Source organism: Aquarana catesbeiana, linkage group LG04 (assembly GCF_042186555.1).
Source record: "Aquarana catesbeiana isolate 2022-GZ linkage group LG04, ASM4218655v1, whole genome shotgun sequence".
Classification (NCBI taxonomy): domain Eukaryota; kingdom Metazoa; phylum Chordata; class Amphibia; order Anura; family Ranidae; genus Aquarana; species Aquarana catesbeiana.
The window spans coordinates 274,690,108-274,707,468 of NC_133327.1; the positions used below are offsets into that span (position 1 = coordinate 274,690,108).

Consider the following 17,361-nt stretch of genomic DNA (forward strand, 5'->3'; position numbering starts at 1 on the left):
GCACCATTCTGGCCAAGGAGGTCTTGGTTCTCAGGACTACTAAGACTCAGCATCACAGAGCCTTGGAGACTGCCTTACAGGACAGACCTCATATCAGGGAGAGGTGAATCATCCAGAAGCAAGCTCTCTTTCTCTGACGGCCTGGCTTCTGAGAGGGAGCTGTTAAAGCAGAGAGGGTTATCGGCAAAAGTAATCAATACCATTCTTAGCAGCTGGAAGCCGTCTACTAACGCAATTTACAATAAAATCTGGAAAAAATTTGGGGCTTGGCGCCTGCTCAATAACACAGTGTCAGGAGCCATGATCCCGGCGGTCCGAGATTTTCTCCAAGCCAGAGCAGATCTAAATCTGGCAGTCAGTACCCTTAAGGTGCAGGTATCGGCTTTAAATCAAAGACTGTCAGAAGAGCCACAGGTCAAGAGATTTCTTGCATCCATCAGCCGTAAGCGGGTCCCCAAGTCAAGGAGGTTCCCTCCCTGGGACTTATCCACTGTGTTGCAAAGTCTTTGTAAAACACCATTTGAGCCAATAGACAAACTGCCCATAAAGCTCTTAACCTTGAAAACAGTGGTTTTGGTGGCCCTAGCTAGGAGGGTTGGGGGGATACAGGCACTTTCAGTGATTGAGCCCTTCTGCATCATCTTGCAAGACAAGATTATCCTCTCGCTGGACCCGGCGTTTCTCCCCAAAGTACCATCTAACTTCCATAGGTCAGAAGAGATCGTGATACCATCATTTTGCAGAGATCCTAAAAATGACAAGGAGGCAGCATTTAATAAGATAGATATCAGGAGATGCTTGATCGCTTACATAGAGCGCACCAAGGAATGGCGACGTTCCACCAGCCTGTTTGTGTTGTTTACAGGTTCAAACAGGTGTAAAGGGCATTTAAAAATACCATCGCAAGGTGGAGGAAATCGGCCATCACGGAGGCATACAAAGCAGCATCCCGGACACCTCCGTTAGGAATAAATGCTCATTCCACAAGAACGGTTTCTACTTCTTGGGCTGAAAGGGCAGGAGCGTCTCCCCTCATGATTTGCAAGGCAGCAACCTGGTCCAGGTTCCAGACATTCATAAAGCATTACAGGCTGGATCTGTTTGCCAGCCAAAATCAGTCTTTCGGCAGGAAAGTGCTGCAGGCTGTGGTCCCGCCCTGATCAGGTAATCCTATTTTGTCCTCTCTGTAAGCCGTCCTGGAAGGTGACTTGGAAAAACAGTTATTACCTGTTAACTACTTTTTCCAGGAATCTTCAAGTTCCCTCCCTTCTTGGTTGGTGATTAGCAGTGTAAAACAGTAAAGATGAAGCTACACTAATGAAGGTTTAATGATTGCTTATTCTGAAGCCTTCGGTTATTTGTTAATACTGAGGAGCTAATACATGTGTGCTGCTTTTATGATGTGGATCATGTGTTTCCTGTGCTAGGTGGGAGGAGCCTATCTCTCTGTAAGCCATCCTGGAAGATTCCTGGAAAAAGTAGTTAACAGGTAATAACACTGTTTTCATGTGACGCACTGAAGAAATTACACTTTGCTACAATGTAAAGTTATGAGTTTACAGCTTTCCCAAAGACAACCTCTGGATATGACAATGAACATGTGCACTTAACTTCTTTGATCGACCATGACGAGGCCTGTTCTGAGTGGAACCTGTCCTGCTAAACCGCTGTATGGTATTGGCCACCGCGCTGCAGCTCAGGGTCTTGGCAATCTTCTTATAGCCTAGCCCATCTTTATGTAGAGCAACAATATTTTTTTTCAGATCCTCAGAGGTACCATGAGGTGCCATGTTGAACTTCCAGTGACCAGTATGAGAGTGAGAGTGATAACACCAAATTTAACACACCTGCTCCCCATTCACACCTGAGACTTTGTAACCCTAACAAGTCACATGACACCGGGGAGGGAAAATGGCTAATTGTGCCCAATTTGGACATTTTCACTTAGGGGTGTACTCACTTTTGTTGCAAGCAGTTTAGACGTTAATGGCTGTGTGTTGAGTTATTTTGAGGGGACAGCAAATTTACACTGTGTTACAAGCTGTACACTCACTACTTTACATTGTAGCAAAGTGTCATTTCTTCAGTGTTGTCACATGAAAAGACATAATAAAATATTTATAAAAAATGAGAAAGGTGTACTCACTTTTGTGAGACACTGTATATATATATCTATATATTAGCCACTGAGATCTGTGCATCTATGAGGTTCCCTGACTGAGCACCAATAAGGGCAGCTGGTAACATGGATACCTCTGCCCTACGGCCTAATAGGACATATGCAACAGCTGAATCAAGCAAAGTTAGAGTGACTAGGTGTGCGGGTGTTTATATCACCACTCCGATCGATACAGAGGAAAAATATATTCTCTATTATTATGGAATTGCTAGTACGCCATCCAGAGCAGACCTGCCAATACACTGGCTGTGATCCATGGCTTATTCATTTGGCAGTACGTTCATAGAATCCACATAGGGGGCCATACACCAGCGTGTACTCTGGTATGTCAGCAGGTCTCCTGGCCTTTGGGGGGGGGGTTGTCCCCTTCCACGCCCTCCCAGTGACTGGGGCTTCCTCAGGGCATAGATCAGGAAAGAGTTAACAGTGGACAGTGCAATCCCCAGTCAGCCTAATAGCTCAGAGAAGGGAGGAGTAGCCTAAGGGAGGCTTTTGGAAACATACAGGCCTTTATTGCAGAATGGGAGTGACACCATCTTGCACAAGCCAATCAAGATGGCCAAAGAATGTCACCCAGAAGAAGCCTGGGGGGGGAATAAAGGCGCCAGCATGACACTTATGCCGCGTACACACGGTCGGACTTTTCGTCTACAAAAGTCCGACAGCCTGTCCGACAGACGTCCGACAGACGTTCGACAGACTTTTGTGGGACTTGCGGCAGACTTTCTTACGAGCGGACTTGCCTACATACGATCACACAAAAGTCCGACGGATTCGTATGTGATGACGTTCACCAGAAGAAAATAAGGAAGTTGATAGCCAGTAGCTGCCCTAGCGTGGGTTTTTGCCCGTCGGACTAGCACACAGAAGAGCGGATTTCTGGGTCTGGCGTAGTTACGACGTAAAGATTTGAAGCATGTTTCAAATCCAAAGTCCGTCAGATTTGAGGCTGGAAAAGTCTGCTGAAAGTCCGCTGAAAGTCTGGGCAAGCCCACACACGATCGGACTGTCAGCCAGCTTTAGTCCGTTGGCGTCCGTCGGACTTTTGTAGACGAAAAGTCCGACCGTGTGTACGCGGCATTAGTGGATGTCAGACTGTTGGAACATAGATGAATATTCTTCCCTTTAGTTTTGCTTTAATATCACTTTAATTTGGTTGCAGTTATTGTCAGATGTAAGTTTTAACCTACTTTGACATTTTAATAGAAGGTATAACAGGAAAACACATGAAAGACTTTATCTTTAAATCAAATGTGGCTTTTTAGGAATAAAAAGATCAAACAAAAGACCACCATCACCACACATTCAAATTTTATAATCCATTTATTTATTTTTTTGGGTATCCCAAACCTCCAAATTTGTATTGTAGAAATCTGCTGGGAACAAAGAACTTTGCAGTGTTGAGGAATCCATGCACCACTATCCAAAAATGTGTCCATCAGCATGATGAAAATACCTAATTGAGGTGTGTACATTTAAACTTCATTGAAGTACTCGACAAGAGGGAAGTAATATTTGTATTGACGAAGTGACTTATAAAGCTAAGGGGAAGGAACACCCTATTCAAGTTGAAAAGGCTAATAAATTCAACAAAAATACTATACCGTATGAACAAATAGAAAACCGTGCCTCACAAACTGACAAAGGTTGAGCAACAATGCTGTATTGACTTAAAAGCTCTTACTGGATTATGGATTAGCATTTAACGTGACCCTTCCATATAAGTAAAACATCTCAAGCCTGCACATACCTGTCAAAAAAATATACCTGCTTCCCCTGGTTTGCTCACTGATTCCTGCTGACCTCCCCAGTACAGAGACAGTGGTGACATGGCAGCAAGTGCGAGGAACCAGTGAGAGCTGCGGGGGACCCGGGAGATCAACACTCCTGAAATTATCCCGGTGGACCATTTGTCAGCAACGGAGAGGAATTCAATGGCATTTTTCTTTACATGTGCTTGCTGTAGTCTTCTTACTTATGTGACAGGGTCACATTAAATGCTAATCCATAGGAATCAATCAAAATCCATCCTGTACCAGTGTGAATTCCAGATTGATTTCTTATGGGTTACAACAGTTAGGAGTAAGACATTTTACTAATTATAGTAAAACTATTGTCAGAAAATAGGACTTTTGTAATACTGTGCAAGACAAAACATTCTGGAACATTAGAGAGAACTAAAATGTTATTTACAGATTTGATATAAATATTCAAGTATCCTTTGATTCTCTTTGTAGTGTGCATGTGTTTTTGATTTGTTAGTTTCATTTTCTGTTGCTGACATAAAGTCTTCCGAGTGACAAATACATCTAAATGTCACTAAAGCATGATGTTTGCATACTAGTAAAGGTCATATCACCTATGTTACAAATAAATACTAGTAAGTTAAAAGACTCTACACCAAAAGGCAAAACCTTTCTACAATCAAGATATTTACAGACTTGGTTTAAATCCAAGCATGCAAGTTTATGACTGTGGGGGAAGAAAAATCTTTCAGAAGTTGGTCTGTGTCTTCACACCCTTATCTATAGAAAGCGTAGACAAAACTAAAAACATGTCATGAAAGAATTACAGAGATTGTCATTGCCGACCTTTCCTGTGAATGCTCGTTGGCTGCTTTAGCTGACCCAGTACTTGACCTGATCCAAAGAAGTATGCAGATCAGGAATTTTGAGTCAGAAAGAATCAGAGTCAGTGGTTCAGTAAATCAGCCAGAAAACCAGAATTTGCTTAAAAAAACAAAACAAAAACTGTCATGACACCCCTGCATTTCCCTCATGAACGGTTTCCTTCAAGCATTTCTTTTTGATGTTTTATGCTACACTTGTGACCCTTTATACTCACTTCTCCAGCACTCCCCAGCTGTTCCTTTTCTTTTGTGGCTGCCACTGAAAAATATCCAATGTTTCTTGGTATGGGGGGGGTAATCTGACCTCCTTTCATGATCCAGGGCTAGGACCCAATGTTCAATCGCTAGGTCAGAGCACTGTCACATGACGCAGAAGACCACACCACTGCTCCCACTGAACTCCAACACTAGTTGACACCAATTATTTTATTGGTGGCTGTGACAGTGGAAGCAGGGTAGGTGAGTATAAAGTGGGAGAGTGTTTTGCACAAGTACTTCTACTTTGCTTTGAATGGAAAAGGCAACAGTGTCTATTTATAACTAAATATACAACAGCATTTTCCTGTTGAGCAACATATCAAATAACTAAAGAAAAAAAATAAAGAAGGTCTATAACAGCCGCTGGGGAGGAAAGAGCTACTCAAATAAAATTTTCACGAAAAGTGACAATATTTTGACTAGGGATCCCAAACCTATATAAAGCAGGACCTTGCCCCATACTTGCTTACCTTATAATTAACCCAGGAATACATGGATCGAAATTTGGCCAGTTTAGCAGTGAACGGATGAATTTCGATCAATGTATGGGCCAACTGGTTGTACACAGTTGGTCTATCAATCAACTTGTGTACAACCAGCCTGTTGGGTTTTTCATGAACAATCATTGTATTCTCCACCAGAAGAATACGATAGCTTAGCGGGAGCGAATTCCCTATCCACGTAGAATGTGTGGAAGGGGGAAGTGTTTTTTTTTTTTTTTTTTCTTCTGGTTAAACGAAAATAAATGAATCATGTATGGCCAGCCTTAGTCAAACCAGTGAAATGAAGTGGTTCAAATAGCAACTCCAGAATTTCACTAGACAGCGGGATTACAACTGAGTTCTGTAATTCAGTCTCATGAAAACCTAGAAGCTGTGGGAGAAGGGTGTCTAAATCAAACCTGGAATTTTCTAATCCACATAAATCTGTCAAGTGAAGAATGGTGAAGCCAAGATGGTGAGTACAGTGTGGAGTTATGTGTGAAAATGGTACATATCTCTTTGACCTGATTGTATATAACCAGGTTGAGCAACCACACTGGGCCTATACACCGTTCAGCCATAACATTAGGACCACTGACAGGTAAGGTGAATAACATTGAATATCTCATTACAATGGCACTTGAAAGTGGGTTGGATATATTAGGCAGCAAGGGAACAGATTGTCCCTGAAGTCGATGTGTTAAAAGCAGAAAAAAATGGGCAACCATAAGGATTGGAGTGACTTTGACAAAGGGCCAAATTGTAATGGCTAGACAACTGGGTCAGAGCATCTCCAAAACTGCAGCTCTTGTGGGATTCTCCTGGCATGGAGTGGTCAGCACCTACCAAAAGTGATCCAAGTAAGGAAAAGAGGTGAATGGGCAACAGGGTCATAGGCGGGCAAGGCTCACTGATACACTTGGGGAGCAAGGGCTGGTCCGTGTAGTCTGACTCAAAAGAAAAGCTACTGTAGCTTAAATTGCAGAAAAAGTTAATGCTGGTTCCCATAGAAATATGTCAGAACACACAGTGCATAAGTTAATAAAGAGCCAATCAGCGCAAATAATACCTAAAACAATATCTATTGTTAATGTGAAAATTATATAAATATTCTTCACCAGAAGAATATTTCAGTTTGTTGCATATGGGGCTGCATAGCTGCAGACCGGTCAGGGTACCCGTGCAGACCCATTTTCACGGGCACCTGAGCATCAGAACTGAACCATGGAAGAAGGTGGCCTGGTCTGATGAATTCAAGAATGGTTTGAGGAACATAGCAAGTTCGAGGTGTTGTCTTGGTGTTGCTACTACCTCTAGGTGATATTATGTTTCCCATTAAAACAAGGATGTAAACATTTCTGAAAGTTGCAAAATGGTTTGTATATGTGTTATCAGAATATATTTTTTGTAGAGGGGTTGTTTTTTTTTTGGCCAGCATCCACAGTCATAGTGCAAGAAACAGAGTACCAAATAGCATTGTTATAAAACACAAGACATAGGCAAATATTTGCTTGTTTCTATGGTGAGTAGCCACTATTAATATTTTACATGGAAAAAAGTAAGTAATGTAAAACTGTCATCTCTAATGGGTGGACTACATTCTCTTCAAGTCAGTTAGAGGAGTACACCATCTTCTTGTCACTGTGCAGCTACTTCACAGAAAAAGCTTGCTTCCACATATGGAAATTCACCTCCCAACTGCAAATAGTAGCTATCTGTCACATGCACTTTACATTGTCTTACTGGCTTCTGACTCTGAAAAACATACGACAAGTATGTCCATTGCTGTATCTTGTTGATGATCACAGAGAATAAAGAAATCATAGAGTTCAAATTTCATGAAGGTGAGGCAAGCAGATGGCTTTCAGCAGTTAACAGCTTCCAGTCACTACAATGATCCTTGATAAATGGAGTAAAAAGAAACCTCAGAGCACTTTTGATTTAAAGACAATTTCTTTATTTTTCATGAAGTTTCAGTCACCAATGGGGCAGGTTCCACGAGGTACTTGTATGATAAGCTGAACAATATCTAGAAATAGATAATAATGGTGTAAAAGCATCCCATGTTGTATCTGGATAACACAGCACAACAGAATATTTTGGAATTCTAACAAAGATGTCCAGTATCTATATATAGAATATGTAACAATACAGTATATATATATATATTTCATTTTTCTATATTCAGAAACATTTTCATATAGAACTCTAGGATTCCTTTTTAAGGTTAAAATCTTGTCCAAGGACTGCTAATTTCAAGCATTTTTACATAAAATCCAAGCTCTACCAAATTAAATCGGTGTGTTAACTGCACTCTTACTCTAAAGTTAACAATGGCAGATCTGGGAGCATGACAGCTTTACTTTAATGACAGAAGTACAGGGGCTATCATTGACCTCCATCTAAAAATATTACTACAAAGCTGCCTATTATTCTGACCCTCTGGCTTCAATACTTGTGGAGTTACTGGTCCAGAACATAGCAGAAATGTCATGATCTAAATACTAGGTTAGTGACTCAAAGTAATAAAGCCAGGGGTCAAGCATGACATCCAGCCAATCAATCACTTTAAGTATATGTAGTTAGTAATGGCAGCCTCACCATTTCTCTCTGGAAAGGATTCTTTCAAGGCCAGATTCACACATATGCATTATGGTAATGCATGGTAAAACCTGTGCATTACTGCAACGTGTGGTACCACATCAAGCCTGCATTACTGGATTGCAATGCTATTCATTTTGAATGGCATCCCACTGCACCAAAACAAAATTCCTGCATTGCAGGCCGCCACCACCATGCACAATAACACACTACCTCTGCATTGGCAAAAATGATGCAGATGCTTTCTTTTGGTCCATTATGGCTGCGCATTCAAATACACCATACAAGACCACAAATGTCTGAATGAAGCCTAACAGATTTGATAGCAATCACATAACTTATTCTGCCATTATCAAGGTCTGAAATTTGCAGTTCAAAGAAAATGATGCATGATGCATGATGACTTTACACATGAGCAAATATGGTCATTATGTGACAGGAAGGAAGTCAAGAATTCCAATACAGTGGCCTTTATAAATAAGTTATATCGAAAACATTTTTTTTGCCGTGTTAATGCATATATAATCCCACACAATAATGTAGAAATCACACTGAAACTAAGCTCATGCTGAAGAAAAAAATGACCAACGTGCAAATGAAACTTATTAATCAAGTCAAAGACTCACAATAAATGCATTGTTTGTAAACTATGCTAGCAGTCTCTAAGTAAAATCTATACACTAAAGTTTTGAATACCAAGTAAAGATAGAGTGACAAAGAAGCAGAATGTGAGAAAAAGACAAAATATATGTATGGGACAAGTGAGCAAGGAAAATACTATGGGGCTGATTGTAAAATCTGGTGCAGCTTTGCACAGAAACCAATCAGCCTCCAGGTTTTATTGTCAAAGCTTAAATGAACTTAGTTGAATTTAGAAGCTAATTGGCTACCATGCAGAGTTGCACCAGATTTTGCACTTTCCAGTTCTAGTAAATCAACCCCCTTTGTCTTACCGTGATCAGAAGGAGCAGACCCATCATGACTCCCAACATTATGTATAGATTTTCTGTTAAGCCTGCTGCCCATAGTGGCCCCAAAATTGTGGCTACACCTCCAACTGAACGACGAATCCCATGGTTAAACCCTGCAAAATGTGCAACAAAATTCAATCTATATAAACATTTTCAGTATTCATAAACAAATATTGCTTGTCTAAGTTGACTTGTAAGCATACTATATACATTTTATAAATTTTAAGGCAAGATAACAGAAAGCTGTATTGTGTTAGCCATCAACAGAAATAAAATGCACATGTAATGGTTTAAGAGTTGCTAGTGACCATTACCACATGGTAGCAGCAATCTCCATGAGCATGCACAGAGCTTCAGCTTATTTTCATGACCGGAGAGCCCCAAAATCCAGGGAGCTTTGTTCTACAAACCAAAACTCCATCTGAGGATTTGGCACACGGCCTTACCATCCCATTTGTTTATTGGTCGAGGTCGCCCATTCCATTGACTGGACTCTAGTAAGGCATAGCAGGTATATGCATAATGACTAATGAAAATGAAATAATTTAAATAGTACAACAAGACTTGTAGAGAGCAGATTGAAGAAACTGAAGTAAATAAGAACAAGTTACGCAAAGGAACTTCTCCATAAGGGAGAAGTCGTCCATCACCTAAGGCTACTAGCAAAAAATGAGATCTCACGGAGTGGGTAGGGTTACGGGGGTACCCCCAGGGGGCATGTCCAAAAGCTTTGCAATTAGGATAATGTGAATTTTGACTTACCAGTAAAATCTGACTTTTGGAGCACAGTACAGCATACAGGCTTTTTATCATTATGACTGGGTTATATGCAGCTACCTCTAGGTGATTGGACAATGTCATACAAAGATGGCTGCAGGGACATCCCTCTATATAACAGGAATAGGAGGTCTGGATAATCCAAAAGGGTCCACAAAGCATCTTCCAAGAGCCCAAGTACATCAGAGTTTAATGTACTCCAGGGCCAATTTAGTGCAATGAGGGTCACCAGAATGCCCCCTTCTCAATCCTGTGAATTAGGTGAGGGAGAATCTGGAGGGACAGAAAGGCATAGCTTAGGTTGAACTGATCCCATGGGATCACTAGAGTGTGCACTGCAAAGGCCTGAGAGTCCCTGGACCTGGTGACAAGCCTGTCCATTTTGTTGGTTAATCTGGTCTTCAACAGGTCCACTTTTGATGTCCCCCACCAGTGGCAAAGGTCCTCAAAGGCTTCTGGATTGAGAGCCCATTCCCCCGAATCTAGAGGCTGACAACTGAGAAAGTCCTCAGACCAAATTTTTCACACCTGGCATGTGAGCAGCAGACATGCTGGCATCCATTGTGAGAACCTTCTACGAGTGGCAGAATAGACTTCCCTAACTCCAGCACCAGTTTGGAGATCTGCCACCATAGGAAAAGTCTTGCCATGGGGATCAGACACATGGGGTGGTTCAAGGATCGAGTCTGTTCCAAGTGGCCAGAATGTTATGCTGCTAAGGTCTGGAATGTAACTTGATGTAAAGTATAGCTTTGAAGAGGCAACCAATTCTCTCAAGACTCTCATGCAAGAATAAATCGAGGGATTCCTCTAAGCCCTGAGGGCCCTGGCATGAGAACAAAAGGAAAGAAGTTTTTCCAGATTCGGAAAAGTTCTGGAGAGGGCCCTGTCCAGTGTTAGACCCTGGTACCCCAATCTGTGAGATGGTGGATGTTGGTTGACAGGGACACAAAGGACAGGTCCTTTAACAGGAGATCATCCAAGTACCTCTCAATGTGAATCTGAGACCGGACTTGAGAATGGATTAGAGTGAAAACTGGGGCAGCACCTTGGTGAAGACTGAGGAGTCATGGACAGACCAAAGTGATAGTGACAAACTGGTAATGCTGATCACCCACTGCAAAATGCAGATAGCGTTGCTGAGGTGTAAGGACGGGAATGTGCAGATAAACATCCCACAGGTTGCAGAGGAAAAAAATTCCCTGCAAAGATGGAGGTAATGATTGCCCTGACATTTTCCAGGCAAAACTATTGAACCTGTAGGAACTATTTTAAAGTCTTTAGATCCAAAATGGGTCAGACCCCTCCATAAAAAGTTTGGAGTAGAAACATTGAATGTGATCTCTTGGCAGAGCAGGCCAGAAATCTTTCACATGAAATCTAACATTGTGACAGAACATTCCTATTTAAATTAGAAAAGAGTAAGCTGGTGTGGTTGAAGGGCCAGAAAAAAGCAGGGAGTCAGAGAGGGGACAACAATCAATGGAAAGGGTACTAGGTCCTTGTACAGATGTACTACCACACCCAAAAGGAGCTAAAAGCTGAGCCAGCAAGTGCATCTGCCCCCTGTGTTTGTGATCTGCTTTACCTGTGAAGTTGGCCCCAGTAGGGTTCTCACAACCTTCAAAGCAATAGGTATAAATTAAGATGACTCAGTGACAAGCACTTGTAGGCCACAGTAACCACCTCAGAGAAAGAACCAGGAGGTGTTACTGGTCCAGGGTCCTGTCTGCAAATAGGAAGAGGCAGGGTGTGCAGGGCTGTGTGTACAGAGGCAGGGTGTACAGTAACTCCCTTGAAAACAAGCAGAAACAGGCACAGAAGGCACTTAGGCTGCGCAGGTACAACAGACGCCACTTGGGATGTGCACAGGCTCAGTAGCACAAAACTTGGTGCACCTAGAGAGCCAAAATGGCATCAAATTTTACATTTAACTCTGGCCAACCTAGTTCCCATTAGCAAGGGTGGACAGCTGTTCTCAATACACCCCAAAAGGGAAAATTTGGACAAGGGTACCCTGGGGTAAATGTTTAAGGGACCCTGTACTCACTTTATCAGTAGCAGGATGAAACAGGAAAATACCCTTATTCTGGCTTAGCCCTCGGCTATTGGCATACCCCCATTGACATCTTCAGTTACAAGGCTATGCACCAGGCTTTGGACTTGTGAAGCACCCTGAAGCCAATTCCACACATTGTTCAACATGCCAAGGGGAGTGCCCACAGCAGTAGCCAGTGCAAACAACACTACAGCCCAGCCAAGCATCTTTAACCACGAAGGGTAAGGGTGATTGTGGTGCAGCCTAATTCAATTGTGTTGGAATATTATCATCCATCACCTAAGGACCCTAGAAAAAAACAAGACTAGCTTGGAATAGGAAGGGGTATATTTGGGGATGACCATGCAGCCTTCTTTCTTGCTACAAACTAGTATAGTGTTGTGTCATTTGAGACAATTCTGCGACCGATTAATATACACCTCAGTTGTGCATACATGACTCTGTTGCAAGCTGCACCATTTGTCACAAGAATTTTAATGAGTTTTTATGACACTCTTAATGAATTTCACAGACTGTGTGTGCCTGACAGGGATAAACAGTGTCTGAACAGCAAGATGCTGGAAGGCATAAATACATGAATAAGGTACATATTATGTATGCAACATAAGCATCAACGGAAAGCCCAGTCTGTTTCATTGCTCCTAGGCTTGGTCTGCTCTGTATACTCACCACTGACATGAATCGATATATTTAACCATTGGCTGGTTATAACCTTTTTGGGATGGTGATTAAAAAGAGCTACTCACCTTGGGTATTTTCAGCTGTCACTTTGGAGAACAGAGACACCTGGGATACCGATACAAAGGGCAGCGCAAGAACTTGTAGGAAAACCCCAATGATGAACTCTGCCAGCAGAAATCCATAACTCCCTGCATGAGATATGAATATTTTAATGCAAGTAATATTATGTGCTAGGACTTGTATCAGGAGAGATATACACTCTCTCCTGCTTGCTGATTGTTTCCATGCTGATCTAGCAGGTTCAATACTTTGAGTCATTGACTAGAAACAAGTACAGTATGCAGGTCAAGTGTTCTGACTTTTCTGTGGCTTCACTGACTGCATACTTATGCTATGTTAGTGACTTACAAAGTACTGAAGCCAGGGATAGCCAAGCAACCAGTATTTCCACAAGGAGATCAGCCAATGTATCTCTCTCAGTACAGTATTCCTTTAAAGCAAAACTTGGATTGCTAAGATTGACTAGCAGCAGCAAAGAAAACAATTCTGAAATGTGAAAATAAATATTAAAGTTATTAATAAATGTTTTATAAAACAAACTCCAATAGTTATATTTTTGTCACATAAAATAAACTTGTCATGAAAAAGAATATAAGGGCTGCCATCACTGACCTCCCCAACCAAAAATGCCTGTTCTCTGGCCGCCATGCTGATCCACTGGATTCCATACTGTCTAAGCCAATGACTTGGAACAAGTATGGAGATTGGGAAAGTCACAGTAATTTCAGAAGTAGTTATCTAGCTATTTGTTTCAGGTCAGTGAACAATTATTCAAGCAAGATGGTCAGTATGACAGCCAGTCAACTAGTGTCTCCAGCGTGAGATCTTAGTAATGGCAGCCTCTATGTTTTCCTCATGTCATTTACTTTAAGAGGAACTGTAAATGCATTTTTAGACATAAAATGAAAATGTGATCAATGTAAAATAAACCTAAAAAAAAAATGACTAGGCCTGTTGCTCCCTGCATAGGCAGGAATTGGCTGGTACACATAGAACCCTTCTTAGAAGAGCAATGTCTGGTGTGACTATGTCTGGTGAGGCCACACTAGTGAACAGGTAAGTATGTGCATGTTACATAAAACAGAGTCTTGCATTCATTTGTTACTGGGGTTGCAAAACAGATGTGTGAGCATGACTGTCTGTTGTGCTGTGTGAGACCCACTGTTAGCAAAGCAAAGACTTGCATCCATGTGTTCAGGGAATTAATTCTTGGAAGGGATACAAAGTAAAAGCACATCTATAACTAATCAGAGGAGTACACATGAAATTTACAATAATTCCTTTAACAAACACTGAAAGTGTTACTAAACCCAATATCTTGCATTCACTATATCTGATCTCCCACAGAACATTGAACTGCAATTATTTTAGTAAATATAAACTGCTAAATACCTTTTCTCATCAGCAGTATATAGCAGTCTTGTGACTTCCATCAGTGTCTGGCCGAGCACTGGTTAAAGCTTGTAGGAGGCATTTTCATTCTCCTCTGACTGTCCTATAAGGCTGCAGGACCCCTGACTCTCTGTCTGGACAGCTCTGAGTTGCCCTGTGCAGATTACATGCACTCTCACGAAAAAAAAAACAACATCTCTAGCAATACACATCAAACTGAGCATGTGCAGAGTGACTCCAAGGCTCTGTACTATCAGGAGATGGATTGGGGCAGTGTAAAAAGGGGAAGATCAAAGAAGACAAGATCAAACAGCCTTTTTACACAATGCGCAGGATTAACCCCTTGGGTTCCACAATGAGTAGAACAAGCATGCTTTCCTGCGTATACAGACTGATTTTACTGTTGCAGGTTTAGTAACACTTTAAAGTGGATGTAAACCCACTCTCATCATTGTCAAATTACTTCTATAGTGCTGTTCTATAAGGATATACATGCCTCCTTTATATATCCTTACCTGTCAAATATCTCCCCTTTAGCTGTCTGGAGCCCTGCAATACTCCAAATTCTGTGGGCAGGTCTGTTGTCCAGGGCTCGGTGGGTGGAGTTGTGATGTCAGACTCCCTGCCAACCTCTACACTCCCCTTGGCCAGGCATCAATATCTCTTACACTGAACTTCTGCTGGTCTCATGGATTATGCCCCATGATCACTAACATCCAGTCAAAACCCAGGAAAGTCACCAAATGACTTCAGCATGCCCAATCATGCTGAGGTGTGGAGCAGCCAATCCTGGGAGAGCTAGAGAAGAAAGAAGGGGGAATGTGAAGTACACAGAATGCCTCTCTCACACTTGTGCATGAGCTAAGAAAATCACCTGTCACACACAGCAAGGGGGAAAAACTGACTCCTATTTCTCTGTGTGTTTTTATCTTACTGAAGAAAGATAAGAGGATTGCTCAGAGCTGGATTAACTCTTCGTGGCAAGACTGGGCACAGATGAAATTACATCCTTTGCTGTAACAGATATGAGTCTTAATTAAGAGCACACACAAAAAGTAAAATGTGACCTGCTAACCTTTGGGTTCTGCCAAGAATATGAGGCACCAAATGCAGGAGATGATACTGATGAACAACCCAAAAGCCAGGATGAGACGATCTGTACAGCAACGGCTGAGGGTGCGTACAACAAGGAAACCAATCAACATCTGCAGAGATACCATTGTTAAACCACCTTTCATAATAAACATGTACAGATAGCTGTCATCAAGTATAGGGATTCATGGGCTGGAACCACACATCACTAAACTGAAAATTTGTGTATGTATAGCCAAACATTTTTTTTTTTTAGTTTTGGATAGAGTAGGTAAGGGTTAATACTCTGTTGTCCGTGCCCTGTTAGGGAAATATCTCTTCACTTTCTGTCCAAGAAGAGAAGTAACATGAAGTGAAATGAAATCTCTCCAAACCGAGAGCAATTCCCCCCTTAAGCTGGATACACACTATACAACTTTTGTTGTTCGATTTCCTTTAGATTTAGATTTACCTTCAACTATGTAGTGCAAGGGCCTGACTGACTGCAAACAAATTGAAAGGGTTTGTAGATTTAATCTCATATTATATGGTTTTGGTAAATCTAAAGAAAAAAATCTAAAGAAAGTTCTATAGTGTGTATCCAGCTTTAGACAGCAGTCACCCAAACAGGTGCTTCCATGGGAAGGTTTCCTCTCACCTCCAGTTCTGGATACAGCTGTAAAAATGTAGATTTCCCAACACTTTCTGTCTTTCAGGGTGCATAAATAGCATTTGGGGATGTGGTTTCCAATCATTTCCTGATCCAGCAATAAAAGCCTGATAGAGGTTCTCACCCGATTCCCTGTCTATCCAAAATGAAAAAAAAAAAAATCATATGCAATGTAACGTGTAAAGATAGGCCTTCCCTCTTCTCCCATTCCTGCACACAACACAGATGCATGGTTATGTCAAGAACAATAGACTTTATATAAGTTGAAACACGTTGGGTTGACTTGGTGCATATGCAATTTATTTTAATAATTTCATGTATCCCTGCAGTATATGTATATTGTAGGAATGGTATAAGATCAGGAAGTGAAGTGTCTAGACCAGCCAATTTTAAAACCTGTTGTTCAATAAAAGTTTTTTTTACTTTTTATACACCAATTTGTAATTGTGCGATTTCTATTGCTGCAATCAAGTCCCATGGGAGATATCTTTTGTCTAATATCAAGAAAAATGACCAGTAAGCATTTTGTTCAGTTGATAGTCGCTAACAAAACAAAACATTATAATAAAAGCGAACCTTGTGATTAAAGAATAACTGCAAGCAAAAGAAGAAATTTTGCATAAAGGGTGCTCTTAAATAGCATTAAAAAAGTAAATACTGTCACTATTTAAGCAGCGGTTTCCGGGTGCCAGTGAAGTCTCTTGTTTGTACTGCAAGTCCTTTTACTGAAGATCTCGGTTATTAAAAAACAGCAAGAAATGCCTCAAGGATGACAGTATTTCAGTGTATTGGGGTGGCTACCTCATTAGTAACATCCACACTCTAATCCCCATTGCTACCAATTCTTCCTCTAGGAACCTGCAAGTTTTTCCATTGAGCTTGTCCAGTAACTTAAAATACTGGAAGCTTTTAAAGTAATAAATGCATTTGTATCTCTTATGCCGTGTACACACGGGTGGACTTTTCGACCGAACTTGTCCGCCAGAACGAATCCGTTGGACAATCCGACCGTGTGTGGGCTTCATCGGACTTCCGACGGACCTTTTCGGTCGAAAATCAGACGGAGTTTAGATTTAAAACATGTTTCAAATCTTTTTGCCAGAACCAGTTCCTATCGGGAAAACCGTTCGTCTGTATGCTGGTCCGACAGGCCAAATACGATGCAAGGGCAGCTACAGCACCTGCCCAGGAGAATGTTTCCAGCGCGATCCTATCGCGCTGGTTCTCGGCGACAGGGTACTGTACATCTTGCGCTCGCTGCAATAGGAAAAACACATTTGTCCCTAATGTCTCTTAGGTCTGGTATGGATTTTAAGGGGAACCCCCTACGCCAAAAATTTGGCGTGGGGGTCTCCCCAAAATCCATACCAGACCCCTATCTGAGCACGCAGCCCGGAAAGTCAGTCAGGAAAGGGGGTGGGGACGAGCGAGCTCCGCCCCCCCCTTCTGAACCGTACCAGGCCTGCGGCCCCCCCACCCCAAAGCACCTTGTCCCCATGTTGATGAGGACAAGGGCCCCTTCCCGACATCC

At 41.8% G+C, this 17,361-nt stretch overlaps 1 protein-coding gene across 5 annotated transcripts in view; it reads right to left on the reverse strand.

Annotated features, from left to right (window-relative positions):
• Positions 1–3,335: 3,335 nt before the first annotated feature.
• The window catches only part of LOC141139954 (major facilitator superfamily domain-containing protein 8-like), a 91,939-nt gene continuing 77,913 nt past the window's right edge, over positions 3,336–17,361 (reverse strand). For 4 of the 5 annotated variants that reach the window (XM_073626600.1, XM_073626603.1, XM_073626599.1 and 1 more), the window contains 4 exons: positions 15,165–15,294; positions 12,703–12,825; positions 9,103–9,233; positions 3,336–7,577 (listed from right to left, as the gene is read on the reverse strand). In XM_073626600.1, coding sequence (XP_073482701.1) covers positions 7,512–7,577; positions 9,103–9,233; positions 12,703–12,825; positions 15,165–15,294 — 450 coding nt within the window. In that variant the 3' untranslated portion in view covers positions 3,336–7,511. Of the gene's footprint in view, positions 7,578–9,102; positions 9,234–12,702; positions 12,826–15,164; positions 15,295–17,361 lie in introns of those variants that run through there. The other variant, XM_073626604.1, reaches the window with a different exon arrangement.